Below are 18,374 nucleotides of genomic sequence, written 5' to 3'. Positions count from 1 at the left end.
AAATCTTAAAAAGGAAGAAAGGGAAGCTCTTTCTTAGAGTCTAATACCAACTAACAAATGGGGAAGGCTGGAAGGCTGGATGCTACAACTGTCGAGTGAAAGTCTGATGAGGAACAAGATATTTATAGTTTCAAAGCATCTCCCTACAAATTACATATTGATAACAAAGGGCAAATAGTAATTTCATAGTGGAGAAACTTGGTGGATACAAGCTAACCGACTGACAAATCAGTAATATCGGTACTGACATCACGAGCCTCTTGAAATGAGGTACGAAGAAGGCACAACATCCCTTCTCTGGCTTTCCTGCCAAAGCTAGCAAACTTCAATCCAATCGTGAGGACACATTAGACAAATACAAACTGAGGACTATTCTAAAAAATAACTGACCTCTACTCTTCAAAACATATTAAGGTCAAGAAAGTAAAGAAAGACTAAAAACTGCTCCAGATTGAATTAAAGGAGGACGTGAGACTTACGTGGACCGTGTGGCTCTGGACCGGCAAGAAACGGCTATATCACACAGTGAGACCGTGGACTGCAGGGAAGAACATGGTACTGTATCAAGGCTAAACACAGCAGACTGCACTTTATCAGAAAATGGACTTCTTGGGAACTATGTACTGAAGTACTTGGAGGTAAAGGGCCATGATGTCAGCAACTTATTCTCAAATGGTTCAGAAAAACACTATGCATATATAAAAAAAATTAAAAATGGGGGCACCTGGGTGGATCAGTTGGTTGAGGGTCTGGCTCTTGACTTCAGCTCAGGTCATGATCTCAGGATCCTGGGATCGAGCCCCAGGGCTCCGAACTCAGCAGGGAGTCCACTTGGGGACTCTCTCTCTCTCCCTCTGCCCCGACCCCCACATGAGCACACACGCAATCTCTCTCTCAAATAAGTAAATAAATCTTTTTTAAAAAAATTAAACCTTAGTAAACAATTGGTAAATCTGGGTAAACAGTATATAGGATTTCCTTGTACTATTTTGTTAACTCTTCTTAAAGTTCGAAATTATATCAAAATAAAAAGTTATAAACAAATGAAACACTATAGTTAATCCACTCATGAATGTAGCCCTTCAGTTGATGGTGAAGACTTTATAAATGTCACACAGTGGACAAAGATGAACAGAACACAGATTCCAACCCTTGAGGACATCTCAGTCAAGGATCGCTCAGCCTTTCAGAAAAACAAATTATAAAATTCTTTTTTTTTAAGATTCTATTTTTTTAAGTAATCTTTACACCGAATGTGGGGCTCGAACTCACAAACCCAAGGTAAGAGCTATATGCTCTACCAACGGAGCCAGCCAGACACCCCTAAAATTATCTTATTACTACTCTCTTCTAATGCAGCCAAAATACCTCACAAGGAAAACATATTGTGAAGGACATGAACATTTCCCCTGCTGTACTAGAAGTTCTGTAATAAACATTCCTAAAAATAAATAAATCTATCTCCCAAGAAGAATTTTTGCTTTCAAAATATTTCTGTTGCAACACAATCTATATTATAATAACATTACTAGAGAATTCAGGCCGTGTGGCTTGACTAACACCAAATATTATTTTTAAGTGCCAAATTAATCATTCGCTCTGGTGAATGAATTGTGAAAGAACAGTAGGACGATGACCAGGAACAAGGCATGGTGAGAAGGTGAAATGTTTGGGAAGGAGAGGGCTTGTCGGTGTTAAATGGAAGCCAAGAGAGAGTACTTCAGCAAGAGGAGGGTACGGACCTCCACCAGAAGGACAGCTGAAGAAACGTGCAAGAGTCACTAACACGTGCTGAGCAGCTGACTTCACAACCAGACTGAGCCAAGGCAGTGACGGCCCCGCAGGAAGGCAGAAACAGCACCGTGAGCAGCCTCTGGCACGCGCTGTGTGCGGAGCGGGGTCCCCACCTCCCCGCACCACATCCTGACACAGGGGAGGGGACCAGGCCAGGACGCGACAGAGATGGGATTTAAAGCCAGGCTCATCTGACCCAGAAGCCATGATTTTACACACTACATAATCTGCGTTTCACAGCGTAGGAGAACTTCGGTCAAACATGAGGATCTCCCATGTGCACAGACTGCGACAGACACTCAGTAATAAACAACATAATCCCTGGTATCGCAGAATTTCCGGTCTGGAACATGTAAACGGCTGGAACCACAGGCAAAGCACTAGTAGGGTTCTCTAGAGTGAAATGTGTTATCAGTAATTGGAAGTTACAATAAAACAACCACCAATGGCTTGTAAGTCGGGGGGTGGGAGTGCCCTCGGGACAAAAATGAAAAGTCACCACAAAACAGACCAGGGGCAGAACTAGGGGGGGAATGCTCCCAGCCACTCGCTGGGCTATGATGGGACTGACTGTACTAAGGTCTTTAAAGGAACACGGTGATTCAGAAGACAGGAGGCCAAAAGAAAAAGACAGGGGCTGTCCCAGAGGGAGGGCTCCTTGGCCCAGGGACAGCCACACTCTGGCGACAAGTGTGGCCTTAGTGTAGGAATGGATGGAACCTGGTTCCATCAAATATCTGAAATTTAATTTTTACTTTCATCAAAACAACCTATTTACATAGTTTTAAGTAGTTCTACAGGGCCCTTACTGGGGGGAAAAGTGGACCCCTGCCCCTCCTTGCTTCTGCTACACTTTCTCCTCATTCAATACCTGCAGGTCACATGTTCCTGTTTTCCAAATTTTTTTTAAGTAGACTCCATGCCTAACGTGGGACTCAAACCTACAACCCCAAGATCAAGAATCGTGTACTCCACCACGGAGCCAGCCTGGTGCCCCGTGCTCCTGCTACCACAGGCATTACGTACAGACTTCACACAGACGATATGGATGTAGCCCCCAGAGCATCCCTCCCCCTTCTCCACACACCACACCTGTTTGCTAAACCAGTACTGTTCACATTACAACTAAATAGTACCTAAATGTTATTCCCAAAGGACTTGCTTATAGAACAACGATCACATTTCCCTTCTTGACAACGTTTCCTTCTGATCTGCGACCTCCTACTTTTCTGTGCATCTTCTCAATACAAGGATGATTCAGTGACAACACCTCCAGGCCTGTGACATGCGTATGCTGGACAGTGAACACCTCCCAACCTCACGGGAGCTAGAGTCTAGAGTACCCGTGCCTGGGCAACAGCAGTGCCTGGGGCTCCTCCTGTCCGTCCTGCACCTCCTCCTGTCCGTCCTGCACCTCCTCCTGCCGGGCAAACACCAGCCTGGCTCCCTCTAGCTGCACCTTGTTACCTCCCTGCCCACTGAAACCTACTTTGGGGAAGGTAGTCTCCATTTGACGTCCCAGCCCTTCCACTGAATTAATAATCTTCCAATATCCAAAAGCCCTATTTATTCTGTGAATGATCCTCCCTGGAGCCCCTGTTGTTCCACAGACACAGCGTCTTCTCTTATCTCTGAGGATTTTAATTACGGTTTCTTTGAAATGTCTTTTGCTCCTTTATTGTTTCTGTTCCTTTCACATTCTTTTTTAATCTTCCTGTTTATTTTGGTTTTTTTCATGTGAGAGACTCTCCTCCAGCACGTCTGTCCGAATTAAGAGTGAGACAGCAGAGACATAAGCAGTGGCCATATGTCGACTGCAGAACTGTTTCTTCTCCCCTAGAGAGAGAGCCTCCATTCTGTGTGTGTCTGTAGAGGGTGGGAATAAGCCTGGCAGCCTCTGTGTTAGCCAAAATTGGGCAGAGAACATTGCAACTCAGTATGCGACTCTGATTTGATTCCTTAAAAACGTTAAGTCAGACTGTGTTACTCAAACCCATTCTGAGAAAAAGCAAGTCCTTACAATAGCCAGCAAGGCCCTACATGACCTCCACTGCCCGTCCCATGGCCCTTCAGTACTTCTGACATCATCTCTCACTCCCCTCCACCAGCTAACCTTCATGCTGTTGCAGTCTTACGTCCACTTCAGGGCCTTTGCACTACCTGTTCCTCTGCCCAGAACACTCCCGCCACCAATCCGCAAAGCTCTTTCCCTCTCCTGATGCATTGCTCAAATGACTCCCACTCTGCCACCTCCTTTTAAGCTACAACCCTTCCCCCAGCACTCACAACTTCCTTATTCTAAATTCTCCTTCTGTGAGTACTGATCACTTCTAACATCCTATGCAAATCACTTCACTACATCTACTGTTTATTGTTTATCTCCTCCCATGAGAACAGAGCTTTTTTGGTCTGTTTAGATCACTCATACATACCCGAAACCTACTGCAGTATTCATCCCTGTCCTTAACTGTGCCCAACTGAAGGTTTCTGAAAATACAGCTCGTCTTCTGCTGGAGTGGGAAAAGGCAATTCCCTGGCCACATGCAGCAGAGACAGGAGCCCAGGAACCCAATTTTCAAACAGTTCTTCTGTTTGCAGCTCCTGCATCATGCCTGCCCTTCGAGATACCCCGAGCCCCCCCATGTCTGTGGCCTCCAGGGACGTGCTCTTCAATTACTCACTTCTTATTTGCTTCTACCCTGTTCAGTCTTCTCTGCTCTGCTGAGCCCATCAGGGCTAGTCCATCCACGATCCAGCCTCCAAAATGTTGCTCAAGTTTCTTCTACGGTTGTCACCCTCCTTTCCATTACAGTCGGTTCAGCGAGAGTTCAGAGTAGGCAGAAAACAGAGCATGTGGTCAATTTACCAAACTGACCTGTGCTGCTAACTATCTGAATCCCAGAACTAGCTCCCTTCTTTTCACACTCTCTTGCTCGCTAAGAAACCTCTTGATGATTATGGCTTCTCAGCTTGCTGCTCAACGTGAAGACACGTTCTATATATTCCCTTTAGCAGGCAGTAGCTGCAGTTATACTGCTCTGTGACCTTGACTAAGTCTCCCTGGGAGAGATATCTACTCTTAGGAGGCTGACATACCGGCAGACTGAAAGTCACAGGAAGATAATCTTAGAAGCCTCTTGAGAGATAACCTTTCATTTTTCATACATTTATCCATTATGCTAAATATTTTCACATTTTAAATTTCAGCAGAATACAACCGGATTTTTTTTAAAGATTTTATTTATTTTTGAGAGAGGGAGAGAGAGAGAGCGCGCAAGTAGGGGGAAGAGCAGAGGGAGAGAAAATCTCAAGCAGACTCCATGCTGAGCGCAGAGCCCGATGTGGGGCTCAATCTCACAACACTGATATCATCACCTGAGCAAAAACCAAGAGTCAGATGCTTAACTGACTAAGTCACCCAGGCGCCCCCAGAATATAGCTGGATTAAAAAGGGGGGGGAGCCTAAAAAAAGATCTGTAAGATAAATATAAATAGATAGGCAAGTAGGTAGGCAGGCGGATGGGTAAGGAGGCAGACAGACTGGACGGAGACAGACAATTCATAATAAATATATAATGGATCATTTGTTGAGTACCAAATATGCCCTAGGCCTTATATAGGCACCCTATACCTACCATATAATTAATCCTCATACCAACTCTGTAATCTGTCATACTATTAAAAAAAAAAAAGTCTAAGACTCAGAGATCTTATATCACTGGCCTAAGGTCACAGAGCCAGCTGAGACAAAGCCAAACTGCCCAATTCCAAGTTCCATGATTTTTACGCTACACACACTGTTTTTAAGTGTCCGTTAATACAGTTTAAAATGTGAAATGAATACATTCTGATCTGATTTTAACAGAATGTTAAATGGTGATAACATTTTGAATGTTTTCCAAAGTTCTATCATTTTTATAACTTGTAATAAACATGAAAACATACTGTTCACCCAACTCAACATTCTGTCCCAAAGTGGCCAGTGGCATGAGTCGATACCTTGTGGTAGGAGAGAGCTGCTTTCCATCACACCAGCTTCAAAACCTTAGAGCCAATCCCCAACACGGTCTCGTTTTTCTAGAAGCCCCTGCCCCATGCCGATCCTCCCCTGTACCGTGTCTACAAGTGAGCCCACACCCGAGTCCGACAACAAACCCCAGTTATGTCAGGGTAGAGAAGGCCTCCACCTCCAGCCACTGGAATCTCTGGCACAGGATCACATCTTCTCATGGGAAAAGGCAAACAGTGCCTTTGGGTTCAGAAAAAGAAAATTAAAAACAGTAAGCAGCCATACCTGGATTAATAATGAGTGACAGCAACACAGCCGGGAATTATTAGTTTCATCTGGGCCGGAAGGAGTCTCAGTGCAGGAATTTTTGGCTGCAGCTCTGCTATTTGCTGAGAATTCTGAAAATTAAACACTGATCCCCTAGGAAGTGGAATGTGTGCATGCAGATCACAGGAGCGTGCTGGCCGTTGCAGCCAGAGGTTTATATGAGATCTAATAAAGGACTACACGTCAGAATAAAGTTTTCAATTTTTCCATTTGAACTCAATAAAAAATAAATGACAGTCATGGCACTCAAAATATTCACACCCTGGAACAGCCAAGCTAAATAACTTAGTATCTTTTTGAACAGAAAAAATATTTTCCCCCAGGACATATTTTTCAAAATATTAAATGTTCTGTTAGCTCAGCCCTCCTTCTGCAGCCAGCTGCATTCTGTTTTTGAAACTGGAGAATGATGGTCTGCCTCTCCCGTAATTGGAGAAAAATTCCAGTCCCATTAGGTAGGAAGCATTCAAATCACATACTCTTACAGCTTATAAATTATGGTATTCTTAATATTATGCAAAATCTGAATTAGTCAAAATATCTTCAAAAGGTGGGGAGAAAAAAATGTGTTTTGAAATAAAAAAAAAATTTCACATTGCAAAACTAAGCTAGTCAACTCTTTAAATTTTGTTTCACTAAGCATGAAAAGCACTTAGCAACAAAGTAAGATTAATTGCAAAAATCAGGAGGCCTGGTTTAATGAAGACCGGGCCTGACCAAGGCAGCCTGTGCATCTATCTGCGGGCACCTAATAACCATCTCCACATGCTGATCCTGCAAAAGTTCAGACTCGTTACTGGCTAAAATCCGCTGCTTTCTAAATAGTTCAGAGTGTTGGTTACTTCTATACATATTCTTAATGAAGAGAAGGCAGTTTCTCATTTAGTGAGAAAATTGAAGAGTATCTTTCAGGGCTTTCAAACGTTAATTAATGTTTAAATCCATCACTTCTTTTTTTTTTTTTTAAAGATTTTATTCAATTTATTTGACAGAGAGAGACAGCCAGCGAGAGAGGGAACACAAGCAGGGGAGTGGGAGAGGAAGAAGCAGGCTTCCCAGCAGAGGAGCCTGATGTGGGGCTCGATCCCAGAACACCGGGATCACGCCCTGAACCGAAGGCAGACGCTTAACGACTGCGCTACCCAGCGCCCCTAAATCCATCACTTCTAACAGCTCTTCCTTTCCTCGCTCTCACAGTGTGAAAGTCAACTGTTACACTTCCTTTCCCTACTTTCCTTGTGTGAGAAGGGCAGAGGACAGAACAGGGAAGCCAGGGTGAAGAGGTCCTGTGGCGGCTCCTTGTCACACGCAGCGACTCGTCAGGAGCTGGTGAGCACGCCCTAACTTGGGAAAGGTCCACAACAAAGAAGCAAGAACTTGTCCACTGTTTTCAAGTTCTTTGTTTGGCTTTGTAGCAGCTCCCTAGTTAAGGGGAGTGGGGTGGGCAGAGCCCCCCCCCCATGTCTGCAAACCTGCTCTCGCTGGCAGCCCTGAGGGTTGTCTGGGAGGCCCCTGCGCCCCCTAAACAAATCTGAAAATGATTTACACAGAACCGCCCCAGTTCCTTGGGACACAGACAGGACTGTTAATGCTCAAGAGCAGCCACTCTATTCCCCAAAATTTTGTTCATCGAAAGCAGTTCAGCATCCCACTTATACCTCAACACTCAGCTTTCAAAGCATAGTCTTCTGAATAGCAAAATATTAGCCAAATACAAAAAAAAAAAAAAAAAAAGGAAAGCAAACAAAACAGTGAATTGGAAAATTTAGGCTGGACAACAGGATCTCTTCTGATGCACCAGAGGGAAGGCACTGAAGCCCCCGTTTCAGCAACAGTGAAAAGGCCCAGACTACACTGGTCAGCAAAGACTGGAGTGCAGAGCTGTCTCCAAGACGCAGCTCCCGGGGCACCAGCTTCCACGACTCAGCCTTGTCTCATCAGGGACATGGCACAAGAAACAGACCATCCGTTTCCCGGCTGCACAGGCTGTGGCCAACACCGCTTGCGTATGTATCCACATGTTTGCATTTCCAGGGCAAATCTTCTGTTTCTAGGCACAAATATTGTTGGATGACTGAAGGTTCTTTTCTGAATTGCCACAAATCGTGGCCTGGCACCGACTTCATTATTAAAACACAGAAAAGACATTAATCATCAAGATTAGATGAAGGGCTCCACTTTCTCTGCCAAATAGCTAACTGTAGGTGCCATTTTAAAGCAAAGATTGTCCTCTCCTCAGGTCCTATTCATCTCTTCACTGTACTTGAGGTTACCTGTATATGAACATATGTAGGACATATACTTACACACATACATGTCTGTCTCAAGGGCAAGGACCTTCTGTGCCACGTTCACTATGACACAGCCCAAGCGAGCACCTTCGAGGCACTCAGTTAATTTTGTTAGCTAAGCTCCACACACTAAGCCAGGACTGATCACCAGTAGTTTTTTTTTTTTTTAAAGATTTTATTTATTTATTTGACAGAGATAGAGACAGCCAGCGAGAGAGGGAACACAAGCAGGGGGAGTGGGAGAGGAAGAAGCAGGCTCCCAGCAGAGGAGCCTGATGTGGGGCTTGATCCCAGAACGCCGGGATCACGCCCTGAGCCGAAGGCAGACGCTTAACCGCTGTGCCACCCAGGCGCCCCCACCAGTAGTTTTTTAAAAGAGGGAGTAAGGGGCTTGTGTTTGTTAATTTGGTTTGATTACTCCCTAGTAGAATTAAGACCGTTGAAAATGGGCATTTTATTTTTGAGGTCAGAATTATCAGTGCAGAGATGAAAGCAGCGCTAATTTCAAAGGAGTATTTTTCTTCTCTCAACTCTGACACGTGATAAGATGTGTCACTTGGGTATCTCCTCCTCCTGGAGGAGGTCTAACTTTTCCAGGCTATCATGATGAGTCTTGTAAATGATGATTTTAGTCAAGAAAATAACTTCGGCACTTTGGCCAACTAGAAAAAAATATACTAAAAGTCTACATTACTGTTTTGTTATAGTTGACCTATCCGCCTTCAAAGGCTTATGAGAAACCCAAATGCTGTTAATCTGATTTTTTTTCTAATCAATTTATAACTGATTCCAAATAAAATGTTCTTCCACTGGACAATCGGTTTCAAAAATATGAATGCTTTTCTTTCCAAGTGGGAAAAAATGCAATTAAAATGAGAACTATCTACTTTGTTTTAAACGGAGCTGGCCATTTATTAGGAATATCTGAAACAGGGAAAATAACTACAGAATGCTTTTTATATCCCTAACACTGCCAAAATTTTTAAAAGCAAAGCTGTTACATTCAAATATTAAAGCACACCCAGGAATGTAACAGTGAATTACTGGGGAATAATTAAGTCCCTTTATACTTGTATGGTACAGATCTCCTGTCCTCCCTGAGCGCCCAGAACATAGTGGGGAGCACCTTCCTGAGTAGAGAGGTCCCCTGACACCCGAGAGGCAAACTGGAAAGAGGCCTAACAAATCATCTGGGAAGGAGGACATCTTCAATCCGGAGAACTCATGAAATCCTCTGAAATTGGTCAAGAACTATGGAAATTTCCCTTAATACATCTTCACAGAATCTTGTGTACAATCCAGGGGTTCTGCAACCCCGCTGAAGGCACGCAAAGACCCAGCCAGGAGCCCCAAAAGGAAGAAGAAAGCATGGCCACTGGGCCTATCAGACAAAGGGATAGGAACTGGGAAATTTAAAAACATAATAAATCTTGGGGTCAAGTGGGAAAAAGAGAAAGAGGGAACAACAAGGGAGCTGGTGGAACTGCAAACACATAGGAAGATGACAACACTGAGAAGGGGGAACAGGGGTAGGCGGGGGGAGAGAAGGAGGGAGGAAGGAGGTCTGCTGACACAGATGCTCCCTGTGCATCTCTCACATATGTGCCCACTGTGCTCCCACAACCCCGCAGGGCATCCACCTCGCACATGTCCCAGCTCGTCCCAGCTCAGGAGCATGCGGCACAGAAAGGGGAGGTGCCCTTGCAGCCGACCAGCAAGTGATGGCGGCAGGACTTCAGCAGAGGCCCCGAAGCCAGCCCCAGCTCTGCCCAGCGGTGCCCGCACACCCTGAGCTCCTCCTCTCCCTGTTCCTCCTCAAGACGACTTTCTAAGGGTATCAGTGGCACCGGATACATTCTCTTTCTCAGGAGGCCCCATTCCAGAATCTCAATGACACTCCTGTCAAGTTCTAAAATTACCAGTTTTTTCTTTTTCCAGCTGTACTGTGATGTAATCGACATATAACACTGTGTCATGATGTTCGTTCCAACTGAACTGGTACTTTTGTCTAGGCTTTTAATTTTTAGAAATCTCATAATTCCACTTGTCAAAATGCTTCGTATGCATGAAAAGTATTACTAAAAATGTCCTAGAAACAAGACCTGTAACGGTCACTCACTAAGGTACTTCAAGCTCCACAGTCTCTTCAAGGTACGTGTTTGTCAGACGTGTTTGACAGCTGCTTCCCTGTAGTTATTTTCAACAATACTGTTTTGTTAAAGCTGCCTTCCCAAATCACGGAATTTTTTTTTTTTTTTTTTTGTTAGCTACACTGATCTTGAAAGGTTTATGTTATACAGATCTGGTCTACTGCATCTAGTATGGTTTTGATTCAGATGGCCCTTTTTGCATGCATACTAGGTTTACAAGTAACTTCATTCTTCCCAGAGTTTCAGTAATTGGTATTTTTCACACGGTTACCATGCAAAAATAGAGTGTATGCTACAAAGCTGGCATGCCCCTGACAATGTGTCTCTCTTTTACAAGTGAATGGCTAAACTCATCTCATCATAGGTGTGGAATATACACAGAACAGACACCTGGGATTTCAAAATACATTAATTTGATCTTAAAAAAAAACATAAATTACTTACATGATTTTAGTCACAGAATTAGAAGCATCCAGAGAAAATATTAGAATAACGTGCAGAAATTACCATCATTTTGTTACTATGTAGTGAGTGCACATTCACTATTCAGCATTAAATGTGGATTATATGGAGTGAAAGTATTTAACAGCAGAAAATATACAAAAGTATTCCCAAATGTGGCTTTTTGCCTTGAGATCAGCAGCATACAAGGACTGGGGGGGAGGGGAACAACACATGTAAGTACTCTGAGATGTAGTTCACGGGAAGCTAGCACGAAAAGAGTATTTAAGGGGCGCATGGGGGGCTCAGTCATTTGAGCGTCCGACTCTTGGTTTCAGCTTAGGTCGTGATCTCAGGGTCATGGGATTAAGCCCCTCTTCAGGCTCCACACTCAGCAGGGAGTCTGCTTGAGATTCTCTCTCCCTCTGCCCTTCCCACCACCCCCACTCACGTGCGCGCGCACTTGTATGCTCGCTCTCTCTCGCAAATAAATCTTTTTTTATAAAACACTTTAAATATTCTCATCTTCCCATCCTATGTTTAGGGAGATGTCTCAGTGAATGTGCGCAGTACTGACATAAATATTTCCATATCCATGGAAGACAACTGAAAACACTGGCATATATATACTAGCATTTTCATACTATTTATATTTATTTGCTTCTATGTCTGTTTCCCTAGCTGGATGGCAAGCAGCTCCAGGTAGACTGGTCCAGTTACAACTGGTTCAGAACTCCATGCCTGGCACACTGAGGTGCTGAGGTACTCGATACACATTGTTACATGAAATAAGATACAGTGTCTGCCCTCGAAGATTTTGTAATCTATCACACCTGTAATTGTAAATAACTGAACTTCACCTAACCTTGGTTGTGTTTTTTAATATAATTTATCTGTCTATAATGAATACAAGTTCTTGTCATTCCGTAAGCATAGTACAAAAATGTGAAGTTCTGAGTTTTTGTGGAAAAAAAGAGATGCCAGTATTTCTTACTATACTTTTTATGTTTCTTTTGCAATTTACTTTCCTACTATTTGAATAATTGATTCCTTCTCCACTGAGATGCTAATAACAATGGGTAATATGTGTTGACTATAGTAGATAGCCAGCTCTAATCATTTTCTTACTGAGGTATAACTGATGTACATTACATTAGTTTCAGGAGCAGAATATAATTTGATATTTGTACAGATTGTGAAATGATCACCACAGTCAGTAAATGACGTTCAACTATGCACTACAGTGTTATTAACCATGCTGCACGTCACATTCCCGTGACTAGTTTATAACTGGAAGTTTGTTCCTTTTATCTCTTCACTCATTTCCCTCACCCACACCCCCACCTCTGGCAACCATCAATCTGTTCTCTGTTTATCTAGGTGCTTGGTTTTATTTTTTTAGATTCCACATATAAGTGAGATCACACAGTATTTGTCTGACATAATTTCACTTGGCACGATGCCCTCGAGGTCCATCCATGTTGTTGCAAATGGCAAGATCTCGTTTTTTACGGCTGAGTAGTATTCCAGTGTGGATAAACCACATCTTCTCCACCCATTACTAATCACTAGATGTGCATTTCTCTTGTGCTACTCTCACAATCACCCTGTGAGGTACTATCCCACTATTGAGCATACAGTGGAAGGAACAGATAAATGGGACCTAAGAACACAGGAAAACAACAATGTAAAGCAGGATCCATGGGGACAGCATTTCACCCCAGACAGGGAAAGAACATTAATGTTGGAATAACTAGCTATCCATTCGGACACATCAAATAGAGTTAGATCCTAAAACACCCCCAAGTAAATTTCAGGTGGATTAAAGATTCAAATGTCAAAAACAGAACAAAAGGCATAAAGAGTACTATAAATACTCTTATGAACTTAGCTGGTAACATGAAAGTCAGAAACAAAAAGAGAGAAAGAGAAATTGATGAAATTGACTATTTCCAAGTTTAAATTCTACCTGGCCCCTTCCTTCCTTCAGTTCTTTTCACCCAGTAGAGTAACTGGGATAAGTTTCACTCCCTTGGGGCACCTGGGTGGCTCAGTCGTTAAGCGTCTGCCTTCAGCTCAGGTCATGATCCCAGCGTTCTGGGATTGAGCCCTGCATCAGGCTCCCTGCTCAGTGGGGAAGTCTGCTTCTCCCTCTGCCACTCCCCCTGCTTGTGTTCCCTCTCTCACTGCCAATCTCTCTGTCAAATAAACAAAACAAAATCTTAAAAAAAAAAAAAAAAAAAGATTCACTCCCTTCCCTTCCCTTTCCCCCTCTCCCTTCCCTCATCTTTTCCCTGTCCCCTGAGCCAGGTCTGGCTGCTGGGAAAGGGAAGCCAACAAGTCCTGGAGCAAGAATTTGGCTAATTATAGACAGAAAAGTTGTACATACAAGGGGATTGAGCAAGTAAGTAAAATAGTTAGTGGGAGTTTAGTGGGAGGCAGGCTGCATGACACTAGAATACAACTGAAGGTATTTCTACAGATGAAGAGATGCAGAAATACATACAGATATGTATGCCCTGCACAGACACCTGTGTGTACATACACACACACACACACACACACACACACACACACACACACACTTATACATGACTTCCAAAGCCAGTCTACTGACAGGACCTAAAAGCAATGAGGCCTTGGCAGCAGTGAGCACAGCGAGTGTCTAGATCTTTGTTTCAAACACTGTTCTCCACGAGGAAGAACCAGAGCTCCTGAGAGAAATGACCAGGTATGGGGTTCGGGCAGGGAAAGGACAAGATGAGCCCAGAACACCTCTTTAGAGGGGCTGTATAGATGTGCCAAACACCTAAAACTGTACACTTAAAATGGGTACATTTTACTACACATAAATCATATCTCAGTAAGGTTAATTTTATTTATTTTATTTAAGATTTTATTTATTTATTTGAGATTATTTGTTTGAGAAAGACAGTGTACATGAATAGGGGCGGGGGGGGCAGGAGAGGGAGAGGGAGAAACAGGCTCCCCACTGAGCAGGGAGCCCGATGAGGGACTTGATCCCAGGACCCCAGGATCATGACCTGAACAGAAGGCAGACGCTTCACCAACTGAGCCACCCAGGTGCCCCAATAAAATTAATCTTATTAGAAAACTAGATTGAGAGACTCAAAAATGTTCACATAACACTGGTTACCAAGGTTACACATTTCTGACCTTTCCCCGGCCCCCTCAAGCTATTTAGGATAGAAAGAAATATTTGGTCTTCTGCAAAACGTATTTTAGCAGTACAAAGCTCAGGTATGTATCATTGGTTCTCCTTCATGAGAATCATTCTGCTTCCACATTTTTAAAAATTACTTTTAAAATGTTTAAACAAGGGGCGCCTTGGGTGGCTCAGTCAGCTAAACATCTGACTCTTGATTTTGACTCAGATCATGATCTCAGGGTTGTGATCAGGCCCCAGGCTGAGCTCCCTGCTGGGCGTGGAGCCTACTTGAGGATTTTCTCTCTCCCTCTCCCTCTGCTCCCCTGCCCTAAAAAAACAATGTTTAAACAAGATTTATGCACATGCACAGAAAGTGCCATTACAGCATTGTTCACAAAGGTCAACCAAAGAGGACTAAGCACATGTCCCATCGTCCTTCCGATGGACTAGTAAGCAGCTCTGTGTGCCCCGCTATCTACAGTCTACAGACTCACAGAAGCCATTACCTGCTCAAAAACCTAAAGCAGTTATCATGCTCTTCACCCAACAGGCACATAAACAAGCCTTCTAAGGGCCTCTCGTCACTCTTAAAATGACACGCAAACCCTCTGCCTTGGCCCTACCTGACCTAGCACCTGCCTGTCCAACCCCTTCCCCCTCCACACTCCCATCCATACTGATTTCTTTAGCTTCTAGAGCCTCCTTCTGCCCATCTTCCCTTGGCTGGGCTCTTCTTGTCAGTCAGGTCTCCATTTAAAAGTCACTGCTTCCGAGACCATCCCCAAGCACCTAGGTCAGTCATGTTTACCCACAAAATAACCCTATTTTAATACTCATTCATTCTCTCCGTGTGTGTGTTTATCTCTCCTACTTGAATGTGGGCTCCATGAGAGTAGAGATCTTGCCTGTTTTGTTCACTGCTGTATTGCCAGGATGTGTGCCAGCCAGGAACTTCTTAATACATATCTGCCGAATGAATGATCGCCAAGATGTGTTGTGAAATGGGGAGAGGGCACAGGACGCTGTTTATGCTGTAAATAAAATATATGCACATATCACATACATGCTTGTATCTGCATAAAATCTCAGGAAGGATACTGAAGGAACTGGCGTCAGCTGTCGCTTCTGAGGACAGGGCAAGGCTAGAGGAACTAATAACTTTACCCCTTTTGAATTTTTTACCACACACATACAGTATCTATCTTAAAAAGTAATCTGAGAGAGAAGATGTTACCCATCAAATGCAGTGACATGCACCATAATTAGAAAATGAACTTCAGAGAGCGTGTCGTCTCACAACTTTACAGATTTCCAGCCCTCCCACACCTCTGCATGGAAAGAGTGTCAGCAATGGACACAGTCCTGACACTCTCCTGTCATTGTACATACTTGTTAACCACGCTTACTCGTCCTTGTAAAGCTGACATTTTGATTTTGTTTGTTTACATCATTGAAAATATGTTCCAAACAAACCTACTACCTTCCATCTTTTTTCTTCCTAATGAACGCCCACAGCTTTTATTCTCCATGTAAATCATACCGGCGAGCACAGCTAAAAAAAAAAAAAAAAAAAAAAAAGCACAAGGCAACACTTGCCCAAAACAACAGGCTCAAGAAATAACCGCAAATTACAGAAGTCTCACTAGGATGATTACAAAAATTACTCCAATCTATTTAGCGTCAATGACATTTTATTCTATACGAGCAACATTCTACAACGTGGATCTGGACCAAAATAATATAAACTAAAACAAATAAAAACCAAGTTATTAAACTACACATTTAAATTTTATTTTTAACTGAATTGAATTTTTTCAAAATTAAAAATTAAACTGGTAGGAAACCAACATTTAAAATATATTTTCAAAGTATCCTACAAGTTAAACCTGATAAATTTACATTTTACTTAGATAAAAATAGCAGCTATTCAATAAAGGACATTGACTAGTTGTTGAGAATTCAGTTTCACTGTAAATTATTCTGAATATTAAAAGCATGTCAAGTGATTCATACATTTCCAAATACTATATCTCAAAACACACTTCTACCCCAAAATCTGCATCTAATGGAGGGGAGAAAAAAGTAAAGAGTAAGGCTTCAAAATTATCTCTCGATAGCACTATCATTAAACTATCTGGCTGAGGTCCAGATAAAGCCAAAATACACAAACACGCACACAAAAACAAATCAATTCACAGTCATAATAAAAATAATTCAGAACAACCTAAACGTATTGTTCAAATAACCAGAAACTCATCAAGAACTCTATAAAGAAATGTTTATTGTGCTAATGTGTGTAACACTATGGATCTACATAATGTTTCAAAAACACTAGTTGAGGGGCGCCTGGGTGGCACAGCAGTTAAGCGTCTGCCTTCGGCTCAGGGCGTGATCCCGGCGTTATGGGATCACCCCACATCAGGCTCCTCTGCTACGAGCCTGCTTCTTCCTCTCCCACTCCCCCTGCTTGTGTTCCCTCTCTCGCTGGCTGTCTCTATCTCTGTCAAATAAATAAATAAAACCTTAAAAAAAAAAAACACTAGTTGAAAACACATCTAATAGTTATGTAATTTTAAGTCTTTTATCTTACATTGAGAAATTACACAAATTCAAACAACTTTAAATAAAAATTACTTACCCTTGGGATTTTAAAAAAAGAGTCCTTTCAAAGAATAGTGTGTGTGGTTAAAAGTCAAAACATAGACCCACGAGATTGTATTTACTATCAATCTAATCATTCTGTCTTCCATTTCTGTTTTTGCTTTAGGATGACAAATGGAGTGCAGAATCGATCTTGAACGCAACATGGAACTTTAGTAACACTACTTTTTTTTTTTTTAAGATTTTATTTATTTATTTGACAGAGATAGAGACAGCCAGCGAGAGAGGGAACACAAGCAGGGGAGTGGGAGAGGAAGAAGCAGGCTCGTAGCAGAGTAGCCTGATGTGGGGGCTCGATCCCATAACGCCAGGATCACGCCCTGAGCCGAAGGCAGACGCTTAACCGCTGTGTCACCCAGGCGCCCCCGTTAGTAACACTTCTGCCTTTCTTTGACAGTTACCATAAGCAAACTAAGTTAAGTTTGAGTATTCAAAGAAATATCCTCGTTGCCAAACTCTTTTGCTCGGCCAATACCAAACAGTAAGGTATTTGAATTATGATTTTACCTTTTTCACCACTAGATTACAAAAAAAAGTATTATTTTAACCTTAATAGATAAATGATGGACAGTCTTCTTGACATGTTCAGTCAGAAAGCTGAAGTAGCCCATTTTTAGTCAGGTCAACGAGCTATAAACTCTAAATGCGGAGTCTGCAGCTTCCACTGTTGATCAGTGAGTCCCATCCTTTATATTCAAAACACCTCTTTCATGGTCTACAACTAAAATACAGCAATTGCTGGACACCCTGTGGAGTTATTCCAAGCTCCACTTCACAATATCTTAAATTCCTCACTTAGAAACACTACGATCAATACGAATCCTGCTGTAATTGCTCCATTCTGCTTCCTTGCCACATGGCGCAGAGCCACACAATGTCTTTTTTGCATTCTGAAAAACTCCCCGTCTTACTTAGAAACAGCTTTGAAACTTGGCTCGTGGCCTGTTTGTAATTGATACTACAGCTTAAATACCTTTCCAGCAAAGTTATACTAACTTCAAAATACTCTGGGATCAACCATTAAAATGTTTTTGTTTCAGTTACAACACTAATGAGCACCAAATGTTAGAATTTGTTTTAACGACCTAATACATCAAGGATTTTCTTAAAAGGAAACGCTAGATCAGCTATCCATTATACAACGAAAGGCAGATTAGTCAGTGCTGATACAGATAATGCTGGAAGATTTAATACCTAGAGTGCAGAATCAAGGATATAAAAGTTAAATTCAGAAAGCCTGCTCAGTCAGCCATCACAGTTTTTCCTTGTGAAAATACCAAACTTCTGCTCACGGAAGCCTCTTTCCCTTCATGCTTTGCATAAGCCACTCAACCTTCACCTTGATGTCCCCATTCCTATCAAAGGGGTGACACTACCATGCTTTACTATACTTTCTCATAGTACAAAGGAATATAAAGTACTGAAGAAGCAAAAAGTAATTGAAGGAAATCTCAACATACCACGTTTATTAAAGCCTGGTAAGAACTGCTGATATGACAAGATTTTAGAAACAAATGTGTAAATGCTATTTT

General features: G+C 42.5%; 2 protein-coding genes across 8 annotated transcripts in view; both read right to left on the bottom strand.

The window, feature by feature from the left end:
- The window catches only part of DISP1 (dispatched RND transporter family member 1), a 130,016-nt gene extending 114,326 nt beyond the window's left edge, over positions 1–15,690 (bottom strand). For 5 of the 7 annotated variants that reach the window (XM_011228898.3, XM_011228901.3, XM_034666573.1 and 2 more), the window contains exon 1: positions 4,476–5,001. The gene's annotated coding sequence lies outside the window, so the exon portion shown is untranslated. Of the gene's footprint in view, positions 1–4,475; positions 5,002–6,088; positions 7,045–15,086 lie in introns of those variants that run through there. The other 2 variants (XM_034666569.1, XM_034666568.1) reach the window with 2 other exon arrangements.
- Positions 15,691–16,225: 535 nt separating this feature from the next.
- Positions 16,226–18,374, bottom strand: part of CTR9 (CTR9 homolog, Paf1/RNA polymerase II complex component) — a 19,590-nt gene continuing 17,441 nt past the window's right edge. The window contains exon 10 of the mRNA XM_034667625.1: positions 16,226–16,243. Within this exon, the coding sequence (XP_034523516.1) occupies positions 16,226–16,243 (18 nt within the window). The remainder of the gene's footprint in view (positions 16,244–18,374) is intronic.

The sequence above is a fragment of the Ailuropoda melanoleuca genome, chromosome 8 (genome assembly GCF_002007445.2).
Source record: "Ailuropoda melanoleuca isolate Jingjing chromosome 8, ASM200744v2, whole genome shotgun sequence".
Classification (NCBI taxonomy): Eukaryota; Metazoa; Chordata; class Mammalia; order Carnivora; family Ursidae; genus Ailuropoda; species Ailuropoda melanoleuca.
Note: the sequence above shows the minus strand (reverse complement) of the source record. Positions and strands in the feature narration are given on the sequence as shown.